Below are 20,698 nucleotides of genomic sequence, written 5' to 3'. Positions count from 1 at the left end.
TCACTCCTGACCTTGGCGCTGTCCCCCTTTCCAGCATTCACGAAGCTTGAGACAGGAGGGGCTTTCCTCGTGGGTCCCCTTGTGATGCCAGCAAGTTTCTGATCAGCAGCTGAGTGCTTCTAGCGCGGGGGCCAGGGGCCTTCCAAAGAGGCCCACCGAAAAGCAGGGACGTAGGACCCCTTTAGTCGAGCTCAGAAGACACAGGCCGTTCCAGTCAATGGCGGGGTGGGGGTGGGGGCTGCGGGCGGGGGTGGCCCACCATCCTCATAGGTGACAACCACTAGAACCTTTGCTAAGGAACACACAAAAACCAACAACAAAAGATTTCCCACAAAATAAACAACGCAACTTATCACTTTTCCATCAGTGCTGCATTTAGGACCCTTTCCTTGCACACGTAGCAGCCGTGCCATGTGTGTAACACGCACACTTCATGGGCCAAGGGACGCTTTTACAACAGAGCAAGAGTCATCTGCGAGGCCGGACGGGTGCTCTGTTTCTCAGGCTGACGTCCTCGTCACCGTGAACGGGGCCGTCCGTGGCTGGCCACTCCCTCCCGGGCCTTCCTTCAGCGCCGGCTCCCAGCCTTCCCACAACATCCCCTGGACGCTGTTCACTCTCCGACTTTTGACCAGAACGAAGACGGGGGGATACACTAACCAGTTCTCTTAAAATGTATTTCTTTTTTTAAAGATTTTATTTATTTCACACAGAGAGACACAGAGGGAACACAAGCAGGGGCAGAGGGAGAAGCAGGCTCCCCGTGGAGCAGGGAGCCGGACATGGGGCTCGATCCCAGGACCCCGGGATCATGACCCGAGCCAAGGGCAGACACGTTAACGACTGAGCCACCCAGGCGCCCCGAAACGTATTTCTTGGTGCAACCCAAATTAGTCACGGTGCAGAGGCCTTTACGGCCGCTTTCCCTTTCTCCTGAAGCTCAGAGTCCTCGAGCCTGTCGAGGAGCCCAGACGGGCAGCTCACAAGGAAAGTCCCGCCGGCCCGTCCCCCGCACGGGAGCGGAGAGATCTGTGTCCACGAACAGCACGCAGCGGCAGCGCTCTCCGCGGCGGGGCCCAGCCAGACCAGAGCTGCGGTCCCCGCCAGACCAGAGCTGCGGTCCCCGCCTGCGGCACGACGGTCAGCTCACGGGTCGTGACTTAGCTGGCTTCTCCGTAACCCTGCACGCTCCTCAGGCCTCCTGCCGCGAGGGGAGCAGGTGCTCTGGGATGTCTACCTGGAAGATATCCTTTCCGCCCTTCCTGGGGATGGGCTCCAGCAACCACCTGGGGTTCGAAAGCGCCGTGAGGTACTTCTGCTTCAGGCTGGTCAGCACAGCTCGGTTTTCCAGTTCCACGACCTCATCGGGAGCTAAGTCTTCTGGGCACGGCAACGTTTCCCCAACGTCAACAAGCCCTGTGCACAAAGAGAAGCACGCGCTGGTTTTTCCTTCCAGAAACCGAGGCCCGCCTGTTGGGAGAACACGGCTGTCGAAAGCTACAACCACCAGAGACCACGAGGGTCTCACCAAGGGGCCGCGGAGTACACGGGGCCCCTCTGGCCGAGCATTTGCGACGTGCCAAACTCTGTTCAGGGAATTCTGGGTGAGGCCGAGGGACGGAGAGAAAGAAGCGGAGGGCCTTGTCCTCAACGACCACACCCAAACGATGGGCTGGTCCCAGCCAGACTGCTCAGGGCAGCGGGCGGAGATCAGAAGGGCTCCAGACGCCAGGGGGAACAGGCCATCAGGTCCCCGAGCACTTCGGCAGGTGGCAGGTGCGGCGGTGGGACCTGACCCAACGAGGGCGCAGGGAACTTACCCGGGATGCGGGGACGGTGGGGGTGGGGCATCGCCCACGAAGCCAGGCAGCAGCCTGAATCTGGAGGTTACCCCAACCCACCCCGGGTCCTGCGGTCTCCGCCTCCCACGGTCTCTGCCGCAGGTACGCGCACGCACACACACTCGTGCACAAACACACGGGTGTACGCATACACACCCACAGGCAAATGCCACGTGGAGACTCGGAAGCCGTCCCTGCCTCTCAGATCAAAAATGGGAACTGAGGCCCAGAGCGGACGCAGGGTTCCCCTGAGGTCGTGGGACCTCGGCAACCCCCCCACCCCCAGCGCACGGCCCCTTGCTGCCCCTCCGAACGGTGTGTTGCTCGGCTCACACACCAAGCAGTTCAAAAGAAAACAAGCCACAAAACTCCCGAGCTAGGTCCCGCGGCGTAGCCCCTGGAGGCGTCTGAGCAGCACGTGGCCTGTCATCACTTGCCAGCTATCACGCCGCGGCCGTACTTTTCCCCTGCCCGAAGCAAGGCCTGAATCTGAGCGGGGCCCATCCCCAGCCGCTCCGCCAGCAGCGTCCTCCACGCGGCGTCTTCCCAGTCCCTGTGGGCGATGTGGACGGCGATGGTACAGTTCCGGTGGCTGCTCAGCAGAGGACGCCAACGCGTCTCCACGGTCTTGACCCCGTTTAAGACGAAACCCGCATAAGGCTGCCGGAAGGAGAGGCAGCCGAACTTCATCTCCCTACAGCTCCTGGGGCCTCCCCTGGCCTGCGGGAACACGGAACCACGAATGTCAATGAGCATCACGCCCAGCGCTCCAAGCTCAGGACCCGCGGGCAAGGCCTCTCCCCAGTGTCCCCCGGGTTGCCCTGAGACCCCACTGACCTGGACGGTGGGGCAGCCGAGAGCCCTGGCTCCTTCTTTCTATCACTACACAGTCAACCGACAGGCCCAAAGGAAGGGGCCGGTGATCAGGACGACTGGTCCATCAGATGGAGTCTTGGGCGAGCTCACGGACGACGGTGGAGACAGCTAGAGAAAGGCATGGCCAGGACAGCACGTGGTCAGTGCTACAACGGAGGCCACGGAGCCCCAGGAGAGCACCGAGGGGGACGGGCCCCTGGGTTTAACGACTCAGCGAGCCGGCTCTAGCCCTCTCCCGGCACAGACAGGGCCAGTCCTGGGCTTCGCTTCTTCTCCCGCCAACCCACTCGGGTCCCTGGCCCTGCCACCGCTGACACACTGCACATCCCCGGGCTCCTGTCCTGGGGCGGCGGAGCACAAATCCTTGGTATCTAACCTCAGCTCGGCGCTGGGGGCGCCCCGCGATCTCAGATGGCCCCGGCCCCTTTGGGTGCCACCCTCCTCTGACCCCTTCCTGCCCCACTGCTCTCACTATCAACAGACACCCCCAACCCCGAGCTGAGCCTAGAGAAAGGAAATACAAGAGCAGGATCAACTGGTCCCGGGGCGCACGCACTGTCTCTACGCCAAGCACAGGGGAGGGGCACGAACCACACACCATAGGACTCAATCCTCAAATCACCCGGTACAGCGGCGCTACCATCACCCCTCTCTGCATCTGAGAAGGAGGTGCCGAGGAACAGACAGATGGCCCATGACTGCAAGGGGATCTGAGTGCATGTACCCCCTGCCCTTGCACCTGGATGGGGGGCGGGCCCCCCCTCCTCACGGGAGGACAGAGCCGTGCAGTGGGAAGAGCAGGGCCCCGGGCCTGAACCTCAGCTGGGTGCTGGTACCTCACGGAGCCTCAGTCTCCAGCATGGCTGTGAGGATCGGGGACAAGGTGCCAAGGGCACCCAGCCCAGTACATGGCACCTAACAGGACAGTTACAAACAGTGGCTCCCATCATCATCATCATCATCATCGGGCCTGGGGCTCTACACTGAGCCCATGAGTACCACCTACTCCGGCTCATCTCTGCTCCCAGTTCCTCAAGTACATAAACCTGGCCTCAATGACATTCTCTTGTTTAAGGAAACACATCCACTCTCAAAGACAAGGCCCCGTGATCACAAAAGCTCCCCCACGTTCACCCCCTTCCCAATCCACCGTCCTGCCCGTCCCCACGTCCAGACCCGCTGCCTTGCGTCTGTCTCTCCGGCCGAGCTGCCCTCAGCTGTGCTCTGGGGTCTAGCACTCTGGCTCACTCCGGGGCCCGGCTCGGTCATGCTCCTGCTCAGGCAGCCTCCCTCCCGTCCCCCGTGAGTAGGCGGTCCCGTCTGCAGAGAGCCACACCCGTGCCTCCCTCACCGCAGGGACAAAGACTCCCCCCCGCCCCCGGGGCCCACACAGGCCTCCAGCTCCTGCGGCGGCCTTCTCCAAACCTGTGCATAGCAAGAGGTCCCCCCAGAACAGCCGTCTACACTCGCAGCCTCTACTTCCTCGCCATGCACCGCACCCCACCTTCCACGAACACACCCTTGACCCGCCTGTCTCGTCCTCATCTAACTCGTGGCCGGACAGCCCGGACGCGGTCGACCACCTCTCGTTCCCTTCTTCTCAGGCTTGCACATCGCACGCTCGCCCGCTCTGCCCCCGTTCACACAGGCCATGCCCGCTTCGTCTCAACCCTCCACAGCCAGCAGCCCCAGGTCCCCAACCACCGCCACCCCAAATCCGCTTCCGTTCCACCTCGGCAAGTGGTTTCACCACCAATCTGTTGTTCCAGTCCCCCTGACCTAGCAGCCGCTGCGCTCCCTTTCCTGCACCCGGCACTCCCATCACGTGGGCGCCGGTCCCCAAACCCACTCAGAGCCTGACCCGTCTCCATCGTCTGCACGGCCACAATCCCAGCCTCAGTCTCCCAAGGTCCCGCTGCCCTCTCGAGCGGTCTCCCGATCACCCTCTGCCTCGCCGCTGGAGCGCGGCACTCCCGGGTCGGCGCCGAGGACAGAGTGGCTCTGGTACAGGAGTGATCCATCGTGTCACTCCCCTGCCAAAACCTTCTAGGGGCCTCCTGTCCCGTCCAGGACAGATCCACACTTCTCGCCAGGGCCTAAAGGCCCCACGTGATCTGCCCCCCCGACCCCCCACCCCGCTGTCTGCTCCCTTCACCCCTCTACTCACCACCCTGCAGCCACAAAGGCCTTCCTTCCATCCCCGGAACAGTCCAAGTTCATCCCTCCCTCAGGGCTTTCATAGGTCGTTCCGGGTTGCATTATGTCCCCACCAAATTCGTGTGTTGGAAGTCTCAATCCCCAGCACCTCAGAACGTGACCTTATACATAAAGGAAAGGTCCTTACAGACCTTTTGAGTTCAAATGAGCTCAGCTGGGCAGACCCTCACCCAGTATGACTGGTGTCCATATGAAAGGGTGAAGTTTAGAGACAGGCATGTGAAGACACAGGCAGAGATCTACAAGCTATGGGATGCCAAAGATGGCCAGGAAACCACCAGAAGGTGGGGGCCGGGGAGGGATGGAACACCTTCTCTCCCAGCTCTCAGAAGAGGCAAATTCAGCCGAGGCCTTGAGCTCGGACTTCCAGCCCCCAGAAACGGGAGACGATGCATTCCTGTTGCTGAAGCCACCCAGTCTGTGGTAGTCTGACACAACCACCCTGGCAGGCTAATTCAGGGGTAGGTGTAAGCTCTGTCCTGGACATCTCCACAGGGTGCACAATGATTTCTCCATCAAGGGCACATCCGGCGCATTCCTTCATGTCTGTACATCTTCACCTATCATCTTTTTCACTGCCTGTGTGGCATCCCGTGGTTGCCCGTCCCACAATTTGCTGACTAGTCCCTTACTGGCGGAGACTCACAGACTGCTTCGCACTTTCTGCCACTACAGAGGACATCACCACAGCCGCCCGTTGGCAGAGGACACGTTTAGTAGGCGGCTAGGGTCACGGCACGCACATCTGAGATGCTGATGCAGGCCAGCAGACCGCCTTCCACAAAGGCTCCCCTGTGTACGCTCCAGCAACCGCGGGCAAGGGGTCCACTTCCCCACTCCACTGTCGGCCCTGAGCATCGTGACTCTGCTTAAGCTTTGCCAACCCGATGGGTGACAAAGGGTCGCCCTGTTCACTGGGTCCGGATTATTCACGAGGGAGGCTGGATATCCCCCCGTGGCCTGGCCCTTTCTCTTTCTTCTACGACGGTATATCACTGGACTGCAGGTTTGCCTCATTCAGTTTCTTGGCCAACCTTTGTCTCATCAGGGCCACAAAGACACAAGGAGAACTGAACTGTGTGGGCGGAACCCCTAGAGGGATGGAACTGTGAAGCTGCCCTCCTGTCTCGCCACGCAGAGTACCTGCTTTGTGGTCTGACGAGGAAACGCTATTCCACTTGTCTGGGCTTCTTCACCTGCACAAGGACTGGAGTGGGGAGGGGGGGAGAAGAAAAAGTCATTAGGTACAAGAGGACAATGTTGGCTAATGTGCCAGAACAGGTTTTCTACTCGGCAGGGATGGGGGACCACTGGGACTCAGGCGGGCCCATCGGATGGGAAACACCTCACTCAAGGTTTGGTTCTGCTAATCACATGATGCCCCAGCCAGCAGCTGAGAAAATTCTCATGTAAGGGATCCTGTTCTCACAGCCTAGCAGACCCCTTATCCAACAGGAGAAAGATGACACCACTCCCTCACATTGTCACAGGGGAAGGATTTGGGGGCCCTACGATCCCGTTCCCCTCAATAAAATCCTGAGTAGGCCCCACTGGGAGGAGTGCCACGGGTAACCAGGGGAACACCGCACAGCCTGGGACCTCAGGTAGGTCACAGCCTGGGGGCCAAGGGGAGGCGGGGAGGGACGCAGTGAGGGAGGACTGGTGCTCGTGGACCAGCGTGCTCCTGTTTCTATGTGCACAGGTCCATTGCCTGTACAGGCACTTAGAAGGATGGCGGGCGTGTGACTGTGGCTGGAGGAGGGGACAGGGAAGGGTGGCCTGGGCAGCTCTGCGCGTGCTTCCAGACCCCCCCCCCCACCCCCCGCAAAGGCCCGGAAAACCCCAGCCCAGAGGTACCAGCCCGCGGAGGGCCCAGCAGGCCTCAGCAGCAGGGGCTTCCTGGCTCCCTTTGTGGCGGGCGGGTCTCCCGGCACCGAGTCGCGGGCGCCCCTGGCTGACCCGGATGCGGCCACCAGGCGGGACCGTCCGCTTCCGCGTGACCCGGCGAGGCCGCCAGCGCCTGGACGACCGCCTCCCACGCCCAGGCCAGGAGACGACGCGGGCCGCGGAGAGCGGACAGAGCGCTCGGCCCGCGTCGTGGCTCTCCCGCCATCGCCGCGGCCCGGCACCGGGGACCGCACACAGGTGACAGGCGTCGGCGGTCCCTCACCTGACAGGCTCGCACAGACGCCGGCGCCCCTTCCTTGCGGGGCGTACGCCGGCTCGAACCCACGTAACGCACACGGAGGGACGGACCACGCCCGTTCGCGAGCACGTAGGCACGCAGCCAAGCAGTTACGTACACACGCACATAGGCGCGGAAGCCCCGGCCGCTAGGAGACGTGTGTGGACTCACCCGGCCCCGACTCGCGGGGGAGGATCCCGGTGGATCGGGAGGTAGACGCCGGCGGCTCGAGCGGAACCGGAAGTTAGAGAAGAAATGGGGTGGGGGAGAAGGGGCGGGGCGAGGCGAGCTTGGGGGGCTGTTCCGTGGGCGGGGCTACGGGAGGCGGGGCAGGGGGAGGAGTATGTGGGGGTCGACCTGTGGGAACGAGCTGGGGGACGACGAGCTGTGAGGCAGGGCTGGGGGAGTAGCTGGGGCGCACCTGCAAGAGGAGTGAGCGCGGCGAGTGAGAAAGAGTTGGGTACGAGCTCGGGCAATGAGCGGGAAGGAGCAGGGAAGGAGCAGGGCAGAGCTGGGGGGAATGTTGCGGAGAAGGAGCTGTGCGAAGAGCAGGGTGGGCCTGAGGAGGTGTAGCCGGGGGGAGGTGCAGGGGGCGATCTGAGCGCTGGGGTAGCGGAGCTTGGGGCGGAGCCACAGGAGAAGCTGGGGGACCACTGGGGATGAGGACCTGGGGAGTAGCAGGGCGGAGCTGAGAGGAGGAGCTGGGCGGGGTGGAGCTGAGGAAGTTGGGAAGGCAGTGCTGGGGAGGAGCGGGATTAAGTTGGGGAGGTGGAGATGGACGTGGAGCCTTGGGAAGAGCTGGGAGATCACTGCAGAGGAGGACCTGGGCAGTTGTAGGGCAGGGTGGGGGACTCTGGAAAGGCGAAACTGGGGGAGGAGTAGGGCGTGGCTGCTGAGGTGGAGATGGACGTGGAGCCTTGGGAAGAGCTGGGAGATCACTGCAGAGGAGGACCTGGGCAGTTGTAGGGCAGGGTGGGGGACTCTGGAAAGGCGAAACTGGGGGAGGAGTAGGGCGTGGCTGCTGGGAACGTAGGAGGAGAGCTGGGGTTGAGCGGGTTGGAGCTGGGAAGGGGCAGGGAGGGACTGGCGGAAGGGTTGGCGAAGTAGCTGCCAACGGGGTGTGGGGCTGGGGGAAAGCTGGGAGGAGGAGCTGTGGAGATGCCAAGCGGGGTTGGGCAGAGCAGAGCGATGTCGGGGAAAGCTGGGAGCAGAAGCTGGGGACGAGCGGGGCAGGGCTGGTGGGTAGCTGCGAGGAGCAGGATGGGGCTGGGGAGGGGTAGGGCAAGTTGGGGGAAAGCTGGGAGGAGGAGCTGGGGCAGGGCTAGGGCGGAGCATGGCGGGCCTGGGGATGCTGACAGGAGGTGCTCTGGAGGAGCGGGGCGAGCTGGAGGAAGGCCTGGGGTAGGAGCCAGGGCCGGCTAGGGAGGAGCTGGGTGGGACTGGTGGTATAGCTGGGAGGAGGAGCTGCAGGGCAGCGGGGCGCGGCTGGGGAGTTGCAGGGTGGGACCCGTAAGATAGCAGGGAGGCGGAGCCGGGGAGGAGCAGGGCGGGACTGTCGGCTGGTTGGGAGGAGGAGCTGGGCGGAGCGGGACGGGACGGGGGCGGGGGGTGGTTGGGAGGCGGAGCTGGGCGGAGCTGGGCGGAGCGGGGAGGGAGGGACGGAGGGAGGGACGGAGGGAGGGCGGGCGGGCGGGCCGGGCGGAGGAGCTGCGGCGGGGCCGGGCGGGGCCGGGCGGGGCCGGGCGCAGCCGGCGGGAGAGTCGGACCTTGGGAGAGCCGGGCCCTGGGAACAGCGCGGGGCCTGGGCAAGGGCGGCTCAGTGGCCGAGGCCAGGCAGTTCCCTTCTGCCTCCCGTGACATAGGCGTCCGGTCGGCGCCGCACCGGTAGGCAACAAAGTGGCAGCCCCAGCGTCCTCAGCGACCTCAGGTGACCCTCAGAATGGACCCCGGAGAGCACGGAGGCGGGGAGAGGGCGGGACCTGTAGGTTGAGTCGTGCACCTGGGCGCTGAAGGCCGGGCGGGCTCTCCTTCCAAGCCACCCTGGGACGGCCAGCGGGGGTCCTGAGGGACGGTCTTTATATGAACCTTTTTTGCAGGTGGGAAGAGAAATTCCTCTTCTGTTTCCTGCTGCCCGTCAGACCTGACCTGAGCCAGACAAAGCCAACTTCCCTGTCAGAGCTGTGTCCTGTCCTCTGCCTCTCAGTCAGGGGCTCAACACACTCAGTGTCGCCGTGCTTTGCTCCTGGGGTCCCCTTACCCTCACCCTCCTTCCGCATTTGCTTGGTGACCAAGTCCTGTGTCCCTGCCTCCCACATGCCTGATCAGAATAAATTCTCCTCTTCCTGTCCCCACTGCTACCTCCTGAGTTCAGGCTTGTGGTCTGGGGCTGGTGGCTTTTACCTGAGCCTCTGCACTGGCCTGGGTGCCTCCTGTCTTTCCTCCTTTTTGGGGGTTACTTTTCCAAAATATTCAGGTCACCCCTGGTTCATCTGAGTGGCCTGCAAGTGAGCCTTTCCTGGACACCTTTTACAAAGCACAAGAATCTCTTTTACCTCAGCTACCCCTCTCCCTCTCAGTTCCGCACCCCTACCCATGGAACAAAATCAGCAGTGAGTAGAGGGACTGCAGATAGAATCTTTAAGGAAACAAAGTTTCTGGAAGAATGTCTTGTATCTCTGGTTTTTCCTGAATTCTCTCATAGCTGGGGACATTGCCCACGTGACCCAAGCAGATTTCTAACCCCTTTCTGGCCCTCGTGTGACCCCAGCCTCCCCTTTAACTTAACCATGCTTCCTAAAGCAGAACTTTGCCCAGGAGTTGCCTGGCTCCTAATGCTTAGCATTCAAGTGCCTGAACCTCTCTGGCCTCAGTTTGTCCATGTGTCCAATGAGGATAATAAACATTCCTCAAGTCGTGGAATTGCTATGAGCACTGAATGGGCCCAGTTTAGCCATCACACTAAGCTCTGTGAGGCTGTACTCATAACATGGCCTTGTTCAAGGCAGCCCTCCTGTCTCCTTGGGCATAGCTGCCCCTCCAGTCTCATTGCCTGGACCCTCCCCCGGTTCCCAGCACTCAGTGCCTCTGCCCTCCACACTACTCTCTCATGGCAGATATCCTCCCTCACTTCCTGTGTCCTCATGAAGCCTCCCCTAACTGTCTGAGCCTGGTTTCAGGGCCTGCTCCTTCTTCCTGACAACTTTCCAGAACCTTGCCTGTGGTACTGCTTTTGTGCAAGCTTACCTTGGACCGTTTCTGTTCTGCATGTGTGTCTGTACACCCAGTTACTACAGCTAGACTGGAAACCCTCTGAAAACAAGGACCCTGTCCACTTCACCTTTGTACTATCCCCAGAGCCTGCCTCTGCCAGTGGAGACACTCACTAGATGTTGACTGATGATGGCGTTAAACTGTCCAGTTCGAGTCATCCAGGATTCATCGACTCTCCACCATGATGAGCTACTGGACCATGCTGGGCTTGGCGGATGAGTGACATAGGACCTGCCCTGGACTCAGTGCATGCCAGTTGGATAAGAAAGGCAAGTATGTCAGTAACTCTCATTTGAGGTGGGACCAGACATCATCCACAGAAAGAACTATCTGTGAAGTACTATGTGGCCTCAGGGGAGGCCAGTATGCATCTCACTGGGAGATCAGGAAGTTTTCAGAGGCAGCCTGGGTCTGAGCTGTGCATTGAAGAATAGGCAGGGTTTTGAAGGTGGTGATACAGGAGTCCAGTCCTGAGATGTCCGCTTCAGGCTGGAAAGACATGAGATCAGAGGCAATTAGGAAGAAGAGCCCAGGCAAAGAAGCGGGCAAAAGTGCTTCTGTCCTCTTACTTCCTTTAGTCCTTGAATCAACCTGGCAAGCTAGGTACTGTTAGATCCACTTGACAGATGAGGAAACCAAGAGCACAGAGGGCAAGGGACTTGGCTAAGATCTCTCACTTGGCTGAGGGTGAGGGAGAGTTGGGATTTAAACTCAGGATCGGCCCACCCGGAGTCCGTGTGGCTGCCATACAGCTTGGGAACACAGGAAATGCACTCTGAGCCTGGTGCCAAGGCTGTCCCCCTGTGCCATCAGTTATGCTTCTGAAGGCTAGGGCTGGCCCTGGGCCTTGAGTGTGTTCTCATTTCCCATCTGCAAGGCGAGGGGCTCGGCCTCTGACTGCTTCAGCTCCTTCCAGCTGCAATGTGATTCAGGGACTTTGAATTGTGTTGCTTGCCTGTGAGCTGGTCTGCTCCTTTCAGATTGCGGGAGGGACTGTTGCACTTGAATCAGAAGAGTACGTATTTCACAGGATGTGCTTTATGATGGCTACCAAAGAGTCAATTCTGTTTACTAATTGCGGCTGGTGCTCTTTGGACTGTAAGGAGAAGTGGAATCAAAAGGGAGATGAAGAGCCTGTTGTGCTACGCAGCTGCCCGAAGGCACCATCCTTAAATTTTCATCCCCAGTACTCCAGTTGAAAGTGTCAAATTGGGTATATACATTTATTTTTACACTCGACTGTCTTGCTGATGGTTTCTCCAGAATGACCCAGGGTATCAGAGTTTCTGTCACAAGTCTGTCGCTTGCTTCTAGGGATCTGTGTGATCCAGGGCCATGTGACTTTAAAAACTCTATACCCCTATACTTTAACGTCAGTCCTTTCCATATACATCTTCCTCCTGGGACAGAGCAGGGTTGGTGTGGAGATGAGGGAGGGCCAATGTCATTTGTAGTCACAGCAGATCTGCCCTCTCAGACATCTGGATGCTTGTTTCTGTCTTCTTCGCCTTCCTTCTCCCATCCGAGCAAAACTACTCATTGGAGCACATCCTGTTTATACAATGACTGTTATTCATTTCAAATTAATCCCAAAGTAGTACCATCGATTCCCCCCTGAAATACCAACCAGACTACTGCTTTAAACTGTTCGTACATGAGGGAGAGAGAAGAGTCGGGGCGGGGTGGCATGTTCTGAGCACTCACACCGCGTGCCGGCAGGTCGTTGGACGCCGCTCCTGGGCTGCTCTTGCCACTGGAGTCAAGCCGGGCCGGCATTCCTGCCACGGTCTGCAGGTCACAGCTTGCTTGCCCGTGGGTCCTTGTGCTGTGTTCTGGCCCAGGAAGAGATCGTCTCCAGGTCGTTTGCCTCATCCCAGTCCCACATTGGATTCTCCCTGGGCTCCTGGGATGGCATTATCATTCTTTTCCCTTTAGAGATGAGGCACCCGAGATTCGATTCAGAGAGAGGAAGTGATTTACCTCAGGTTGCATAGTAAGTGACTGAGGTGGGACTCCAGCGATCCCGCCTCCAACTGTGGTGACAGAGGCTAGGGGTGGAATATGCTACCTGGAGGGCCCTTTCGAGCCTGAGCAACATTTGATGCTGTGCGGGGTATGGTTTGGGAATTCAGTCTCGACCCATTCAGAAGGTTGTCTTTCTCGGCTGCCTCTTTGGTTCCTGGCCTGCCCGATTTGGTTCTGTACCCGCCCAGCACAGCTGCTCTGTGCCCCACTCCTCCGAACCAGCTCTTCCACTGCCCTCAGCAACCCCCCCCCCCCCCCGCTCACGCTGCACTGCGCATGCCTGCCATGGCAGAAATGCGCTCTGCAATTTGCGTATTTGTGTTAGGTCCCAGCTCAGGCTGTCTTTCTGTTCCTAGGTCACGTGCTTGTCCCTCATTCCCAGGTACTTTTGCACACTGGTTGTCTGCAATTCATCCTGATTTCCTTACCCTTGCTTCTGCTCACACGTACTCTGCTCCTTTCTGCCCCACGATCTGGGGCCCAAGCTGTTTCTGCATTTGATTTCTCTTCTGTAACTCTCTGGACCTAGACACAGATGCCCAGTGAAGCTAACGAAGTTTAAGACCCAACTTCAGGGTCACTCACTTGCCCAGGCTTGGAGGAGGCCCTAGCGTTGTTGGTTATGCTAGTCCTATGGCTTGTAAAATCCACAAGAAATATTTTAGCTGGAGTTGGTTCGGGGCACCTTTCCTTCCATTCTGCTGTCTCCCTTACTCTTGCTCTTGCGTTGGGTGGCGATTCAGTGGCCATGGGCATATTGGGAGGCTGGCTCAGGAGATGCTAAATTGGGATATACTTGGTTTGGATTTAGAGAGTCTTGTTTGAGGACCTCACAACCAATTCCATACATGTTTGAGTTATTGCTAGCTGCCCTGTATTGAAATAGCTTCCAGGAATACTGCTGTTTTCTGTACCATTGCACCCAGCCCTGGGACAAGAGGTGTGAGGCGGAAGAGGACATTGTGATGTTGTGCCTTGTAGCACGCAGTGCTGGAAGTGTGTTAGCAGTGGAGGAGAATCAAGGTTCACAATGTACAGAGCCAGAAGCTAGTCTGCGGGAAAATCTTCCAGTCACAAATCAGATATGGAAAATCAACAAACACAAGTTCTGTCCTGTCAGGAATATTCTCAGGGTGTAGCATATGCAATTATAAGCACAGCATGCATTTATATTAACATGTGGAGGGGGTTATGTAAAGTGGCATTTTCCAGAATTCTTGTGACTGTGGGGCACACACCTGTATCAGAATTACAAACACTGAGCAGCATGCATAAAAGAATTAATGTAGCTAGCCTGAGACTGCTGTCCTTGCAAAAGGTCTGCTTGCAAGGCTGGCCCTTGGCTGACTTCTGGGGACTTGGCTCTCAGAGGGTGTCCGGGCAACAGTGGACTGGTAAGAGGGCTCACTGTGTGTAGACTGTTTATACAAACAATGTGGTTTATGCTGAACACCTGCTTTCCTTCTGTGAGTCTGAAATTTTCGTGCATGCTAGGCAGAGCATTCCTATGTGACCAGACCTAAATAAAATCCCTGGGCACTGAGTTTGGTCTTCCCTGGGCAGAAACATTACACCCATGTCACTGCATGTTCATTGCTGAAAGAAGGATGTGCTCTTTGTGGCCCCTCATGGGAGGGAGAGAGGATAAGGAGTCTGCACAGGGTTTCCTCCAGGCTCTTCTTGTGTCTTTGCCTGTTGTGATCTGCCTGTGTGTCCTTACTATGTTGCTGTAATACCTTTTAGTGTGAGTACAACTGTGTGCTAAGTCCTGTGAGTCTCCCACAATAAGAAACAAGAAAAGTAGGAATAACAGGTTGCAGAAATATGTGAGGCAATTATTTAATAAAAATACACTTTTATTTGTCATGTCATTTTTTCTGAATTTTGAGATGTGTCTAACGTTTGTTGACTTTTTCCAATGTGTATTATATTGCGTTTCTTCCCTCATTTGAAATATTCACTTTCATTATCAATTTCGTATTGATATCTTTGTATTCTTATCCTTGGAGAGGACCCCAAGTGTTAGAAGCTTCAGATTCCACCAAACCTGGATCTGCCTCTGTCGTGAATCCAAGACTTGTGACCTCTTGTTGATTTTGTTACTGTTACCCCATATTTCACAGGTGGGAAAATTAAAACTGAAAGGGGCAGTCAAGCTTACTTGGCAAAACTGGGACAGGATCCAGGCCTTCCATCTCCCAATTTAATGTTCTTTTCTCTCCATTCGATAAAGTGTTTTGGTGATTTGTCTGTAAACAATGGTCAGGGTGCACTGGACATAGACTGGATGACACGCACTTGGAAGACTGAACTTCTAGTCCCTTCTTTCAGTAGATGGGTAATCTTGAATGAGTCCTTCCCTTCCTGGGACATATTTTTTGCTTTTGTAAAACAAAGGGACTGGACTAGATGCTTCTTCAAGTAGAGGGCTTTCTCTCTTTGATGTTCCCTGAGTTTGTCATTCTAGAAATGCTGGAATCACACAATCATAGTTGAAACCATTTATCTTCTTGTCTTTGGGTCTTCTCTGTCTCTAAAACAGAAATAAAATACCTGCCTCACCTGGTTGTCATGAAAACCCTGGCACCATTCATGGTAGAGCAGGTGATCAAAAGTTGCTTCCATCCTTTTGTCCAGTCAGGAACAAAGGTTGTCATATATGATTCTTGCTCCTTCCTTTTGGAATCAGAGAATTTTTTATCAGCAACCTAAATTTTAAGAAAGAAAGAAAATGAAATATACATACTCTGCTTTTAAAGCTTTTTACAATTGAAATATAATTTGCAAACAGAAAAAACACACAAATATTAAGTGAATAGATTGATATTCACAAAGTTAACACACCAGTAACCTGCATTTATATTAAAAAATAGAACATTGCTAGAACTCCCTTGTGATCCCCTCCAAGTTACTCCTTCTGCCCAAAGGTAACTACTGTTTTGACTCGTAACATCTTTGATTATTTTATGTAAATGGAATCCTGCATTATGGACTCTTATAGTTGTCTGGATTCTTACACTTGCTATTGGTTGTGAGATTCATCCATGTTGTCACATGAGCAGTATTTCCTTCAATCTCCTCATGCTATACAGGATTCTGTTTTATGACTCTACTCTGATTTATCTATTCCAATGTTCATGGACATTGGCGTGGTTTCCAGGTCTTTGCTGTTACAAATAAAGCTGGTATGAATCTCCTTGTGTTTACTTTCTTTGGGAAATATATGTTTCTGTTGCATATATGTCTAGAGGTGTAACTGATGATTTATAGGATGTGCATGTTTAACTTCAGCAGATATTGCCAAATAGCTTTCCAAAGTGGTTATAGCGACTTCCTTTACCACCAGCAGGGTGTGAGTTCCAGTTTGTCTCCATCCTTGATTGCACATGCTGTCACTTAGGTGGGTTACAGGTGGATCTTATTTCGGTTTGTTTACACACAGCAAACTTCTGTAGTGTACAATTTCATGACATTGGACTGAAGCACAGAGCCATGTATCTATTACTACTGTCAAGATACAGAAGAATTCCCTCACCATCCCCCACCCCGCAAATGGCCTGGTGCTGCCTCTTTGTATTCCACCCCTCCCCCACTCTCAGACCCTGGCAGCCACCCTTCTGATCTCCATCCCTATAATTCTACCTTTTCCTTGATTGTCAAGTAAATGAAATCACGTGGTATGTAGTCTTTTGGGTCTGGCTTCTCTTACTTAGCAAACTCTTTGAGTTTCCTCCATGTGGTAGTTCACTCCTTTTTATTGCTGGGTAGCAGTCCATTGTATGGATGCACTGTGTTTTGTTTATCCATTCACCAGTTGAGGGACATTTGGTTTGTTTCCGGTGTTTGTCTATTATGAAAAAAGTTGTTAAAATATTTGTACAGAGGTTTTTGCATGAACAAAAATTTTGGTTTCTCCTGAGTAAATATCCAGGGGTAGGGATTGCTGGGTTACATAATAAATGAATCTTTACCTTTATGGACACCTGCCAAACTTATGCAGAGTGGTTGTACCATCTTGCATTCCCATCAACAGTATGTGAGAATTCCAGTTGCTCCACATCCTTGTCAGCACTTGGTATTGCTAGGTTTAAAAAAAAATTGTTTTTAGCTATTCTGAGGTATGTAGTGATATCTCATTCTGGCTTTAATTTGCATTTCTCTGATGGTTGATAATGTTGAGCATCTTTCCATATGCTGGTTTGCCATCCATATAACTTCTTTGGTGAATTTTCTATTTAGATCTTTTGCCCATTAAAAAAATTGGGGGGCTTGTTTACTTACTCATTTAATTTTTTATTTTGAAATAATTATAGATTCAGTGGAAGTTGCAAAGAAATGTACAGTCAGGTTCTGTGCACCCCCAAACATCTTACTAACTTGGAGTATGATGTTAAGACCGGAATTTGACATTGATACAATCCGTGGAATTTATTCAAATTTCACCAGTTATACGTGCACGCCTGTGTGTGTGTGTGTGTGTGTGTGTGTAGTTCTGTGCAGTTTCATCATATGTGTAACTTCATGTAACTTCCACCACCATCATCCTCACACCTCATGGTTCCCCTTTATAGCCTCACCCACTTCCCACTCCACATCCCTTAACCCATGGCGACCACTATTTTATTCTCCATCTCTATCACTGTGTTATTCCCAGAATGTTATATATATGGACTCCTACTACAAAGCATGTAACCTTTTGATAATGGCTTTTGTTTTTTACTCAGCATGATTCCCTGCAGGTTCATTCAAGTTGCTGCCATGTATCAATAGTTCACTTCTTTTTGTTGCTGGATAGTATTTCATAGTACTGATGTATGACAATTTAACTGTTCACACATAATAGTTTCCAGTTTGGGGCTATTATGAATAAAGCTGCTATAAACATTCATGTACAGGTTTCTGCACTAACATAAGTTTTCATTTCTCTGCAATAAATGCCCAAGAGTGTGACTGCTGGGTCATCTGGTATCCATTTTTAGTATTTAAGTAATTGCCAAACTGCTTTCCAGAGTGGCCGTACCATTTTATATTTCAACCATCAGTGTATAGTGATCCATTTTCCTGGCATCCTCACTAACAATTTGGTGTCACAATTTATTACTTTATCCACTTGGATAGGCTTGTAGCAATATCTCATTGTGCTTACAATTTACATTTACTTGATCACTAATGATGTTGAATATCTTTTTGTGTTCTCATTTGCCTCTGTGTATCCTCTTCAGTTAAATGTCTCTTCATGGCTTTTGCCCATCTTCTAATGGGATTGTGTTTTTTGATGTTGAGTTTTGAGAGTTTTTATATACTCCAGATACAAGTCCTTCATGGGATATAGAATTTTCAAACTTTTCTTCCAGTCTATAATTTGTCTATTCATCTCCTCTGCAGGGTCTTTCACAGATCAAAAGTTTATAGATTTGATGAGGTACAATTTATCAGTTTTTACTTTTATGTGTCATGCTTTCAGTCAGGCATCTTGTGTAGATCTATTTCTGTATTCTCTATTGTCATCCACTGATCTATGTGTCTATATCTCTTCCAGTATCATACTTTATTATTACTATTGTTGAATTTGGAGAGTTCTTTATATATTTTGGATACAAGTCCTTCTTCAGATATGTGATTTGCAAATATTTTTTTCCCAGTCTGTGGTTAGTCTTTTCATTCTCTTAACAATGTCTTTTACCTTTTTTAAAAAAAAGATTTATTTATTTTATAGAGAGCAGGTGGGGAGGGGCAGAGGGAGAGGGAGAGTCTTAAGCAGACCCCACGCTGAGCACAGAGCCTGACATGGGGCTCGATCTTACGATCCTGACATCACGACCAGAGCTGAAACCAAGAGCCCAACGCTTAATGACTGAGCCACCTACGCGCCCCTGCTTTACCTTTTTTAAAATTGATTTCCAGCATGGCCTAAGACCATATTTTTAATGATTGCTATTATTAAAATTCATTGAGGTTTTTTTTAATGGCCCACAAAATAGTTGATCTTTATGAATGTTACACGTGCAATTGAAAACAATGTGCTGGGGGCGCCTGGGTGGCTCAGTCCATTAAGCGTCTGCCTTCAGCTCAAGTCATCATCTCGGGGTCCTGGGATGAAGCCTTGAGTTGGGCTCCCTGCTCAGCTGGGAGACTGTTTCTCCCTCTCCCTCTCCCCCTGCCCCCCCCCAACTTGTGCTCTCTCTCTCTCAAATAAATAAATCTTTTTAAAAAAAGAAAAGACTATGCTGGGCAGAATTTTGTACATCGTTTAGGTCAGACTGTTTGATAGTGCTGTCTAGGTAATCTGAAACCTTACTCATTTTCTGCCTGCATGTTCTGTCAATTTCTGAGAGTAGTGTGGAAGTCTCCAACTGTGATTGTGTTTTTGCCTTGTTCTCCTTTTAGTAGTGTCATCTCTAGTGTATTTTTAAGCTCTGTTAAGTGCACACATATTTATGATTTTTATCTTATTGGAAAGTTGACCTCTTTATTGTCTAATGTTCCCCTTTATTTCTGATAATATTCTTTGTTCTGAAGTTTTTGTCTAATGTTACTATAGCTACTCTGCAGTATTTTGCTACTATTTTTGCTTTCTCGTTATCTTTTAGATCAATTAAATATAAGAAAAACCTATTATAGCTTCATTTCTTTCTTTTTTTTTTTTTTAAAGATTTTTTATTTATTTATTTGAGAGAGAGAGAATGAGAGAGAGCAAGCACATGAGAGGGGGGAGGGTCAGAGGGAGAAGCAGGCTCCCTGCCGAGCAGGGAGCCCGATGCGGGACTCGATCCAGGGACTCCAGGATCATGACCTGAGCCGAAGGCAGTCGCTTAACCAACTGAGCCACCCAGGCGCCCTCATTTATTTCTTTTTAACACTCTTGTTTGTGAAGATCCATATTTCAGACTAATGTATTATTTCAGCTTGAAAACCTCTTTAAAACTTTTTGTAGAGTAGGACTACTGACTATGATTTCCATCATTATTTTTGCTTTTCTGAGAAAGTCGTTATTTCTCCATCATTTAAAAAATTACCCTTAGGGAGATATAATTTACATACTGTATAATTCACCCTTTTAATGTATACTTCAGTGACATTTAGTGAATTTACAAAGTTGGGTAACTATCATCAAAATCCACTTTTAGAACATTGCTCTCACTCCCAAAGATCCCTCATACCATGTCAGTCATCTTTCCACCCCCAGCCCCAGGCAACCACTAATCTGCTTTCTTCTCCCTCCCAGTTTTATTGAGATATAACTGACATACATCATTGTATAAGTTTAAGGTGTACAGAAATCTGCTTTCTATTCTTATATATTTGCCTTTTTTGGAATTTTCATATAAATTGAATCATACAATACTGAGTCTTTTGCATCTGGCTTCTTTTGCTTAGCATAATGTTTTTGAGGTTCATCCATGTTGTAGCAGGTGTCAGTATTTTGTTCCTTTGTATTGCTGAATAGTAATTTGTCTGTTTACTAATTGATGAACATTTGAATTGTTTTCATTTTTTGGTTTATGAATTATGAACATTTGCTTACAAGTCTTTGTGTGGACATATGTTTTCATTTTACTTCTTACCTAGAGTGTAATTGCTAGTTCACATAGTAAATTTATGTCTAACATTGAAAAAGTTTTTTCAAAAGAATTTTTTCTGCTTTAGTAAGTCAAACTATTTTTAGAAAAGATTGAATATACTACTTAACAGATATTTGAATAATACTATTCTGTATTTTGTTCAAGGTGATGATGTTTTTAAATGTGAAACTACTCCTGTGTCATTAGATTATTACACCTTTTACATCAGAACTAAAGTGCATTATATTTTACATTTTAAGGAACTAACTGCCGAACTTTTCCAAAATGGCTGAACCAGTTTACATTGGCACCAGTGATGGCATGTTGATTTTTAAAGATATTTTTTCTGGGTATAGAATTCTGACTTGCATGGTTTCTGATGAGAAATCTGATGTAATTCTTTTTTTTTTTTTAATTCTGTGTAATGTTTCTTTTTTCTCTGGATGCTTTCAAGATTTTCTCTTAGCTTTTTTTTTTTTCAGCAGTTTGACTATGATATACCAAGGGGTGGTTTATTGGGGGCTCTGAACTTGTATTTGTGGTTCAGTGTCATTTAAGTTGGGGAAGTTCTCACCTATTATGACTTCATAAAAAGTTTTTAAATAAATCAAATAAATAAGTTCCCATTCCCCCTCACTTCCTTCTGGGATTATAGTTAGACTGTTTTATATTATCTTGGGTCTTTTTTTCTGTTTTTATTTCTAATTTTTCTCTTTGTATTT

At 51.8% G+C, this 20,698-nt stretch overlaps 2 protein-coding genes across 12 annotated transcripts in view; one reads left to right on the top strand and one right to left on the bottom strand.

Moving 5' to 3' along the window:
• Positions 1 to 678: 678 nt before the first annotated feature.
• EOLA2 (endothelium and lymphocyte associated ASCH domain 2) lies at positions 679 to 7,243 on the bottom strand. Of its 8 annotated transcripts, none has more exons than XM_078064746.1 (5): positions 7,105 to 7,243; positions 6,078 to 6,141; positions 2,679 to 2,825; positions 2,279 to 2,561; positions 679 to 1,416 (listed from the first exon to the last, which is right to left on the bottom strand). In XM_078064746.1, the coding sequence occupies exons 4-5, from the start codon at positions 2,529 to 2,531 to the stop codon at positions 1,193 to 1,195; spliced, it is 477 nt and encodes a 158-aa protein (XP_077920872.1). In that variant the 5' UTR covers positions 2,532 to 2,561; positions 2,679 to 2,825; positions 6,078 to 6,141; positions 7,105 to 7,243; the 3' UTR covers positions 679 to 1,192. The 8 variants fall into 8 exon arrangements, with proteins under 8 accessions (XP_077920872.1, XP_077920870.1, XP_035956774.1 ...); XM_078064744.1 differs by having other exon boundaries at positions 6,082 to 6,141; XM_036100881.2 differs by lacking the exon at positions 7,105 to 7,243 and adding an exon at positions 6,792 to 6,942.
• The window catches only part of LOC118529413 (uncharacterized), a 263,313-nt gene continuing 249,837 nt past the window's right edge, over positions 7,223 to 20,698 (top strand). Inside the window, exons 1-3 of one of the 4 annotated variants that reach the window (XM_078064754.1) lie at positions 7,244 to 7,331; positions 8,982 to 9,046; positions 10,474 to 10,658. In XM_078064754.1, coding sequence (XP_077920880.1) covers positions 10,605 to 10,658 — 54 coding nt within the window. In that variant the 5' untranslated portion in view covers positions 7,244 to 7,331; positions 8,982 to 9,046; positions 10,474 to 10,604. Of the gene's footprint in view, positions 7,380 to 7,491; positions 7,580 to 8,981; positions 9,047 to 10,473; positions 10,659 to 20,698 lie in introns of those variants that run through there. The other 3 variants (XM_078064751.1, XM_078064752.1, XM_078064753.1) reach the window with 3 other exon arrangements.

The sequence above is a fragment of the Halichoerus grypus genome, chromosome X (genome assembly GCF_964656455.1).
Source record: "Halichoerus grypus chromosome X, mHalGry1.hap1.1, whole genome shotgun sequence".
In the NCBI taxonomy this organism is placed as follows: Eukaryota; Metazoa; Chordata; class Mammalia; order Carnivora; family Phocidae; genus Halichoerus; species Halichoerus grypus.
This window is presented reverse-complemented; position numbering and strand designations above follow the sequence as displayed.

What these genes read in the sequence shown, in the direction of transcription:
- EOLA2 (XM_078064746.1), bottom strand. Translation starts at nt 2,531, where the DNA reads ATGAAGTTCGGCTGCCTCTCCTTCCGGCAGCCTTATGCGGGTTTCGTC. An exon ending in CGGCCGCGGCGTGATAGCTG is followed by an intron (nt 1,417 to 2,278) that starts GCAAGTGATGAC and finishes CTTTGTGCACAG; the next exon opens with GGCTTGTTGACGTTGGGGAA.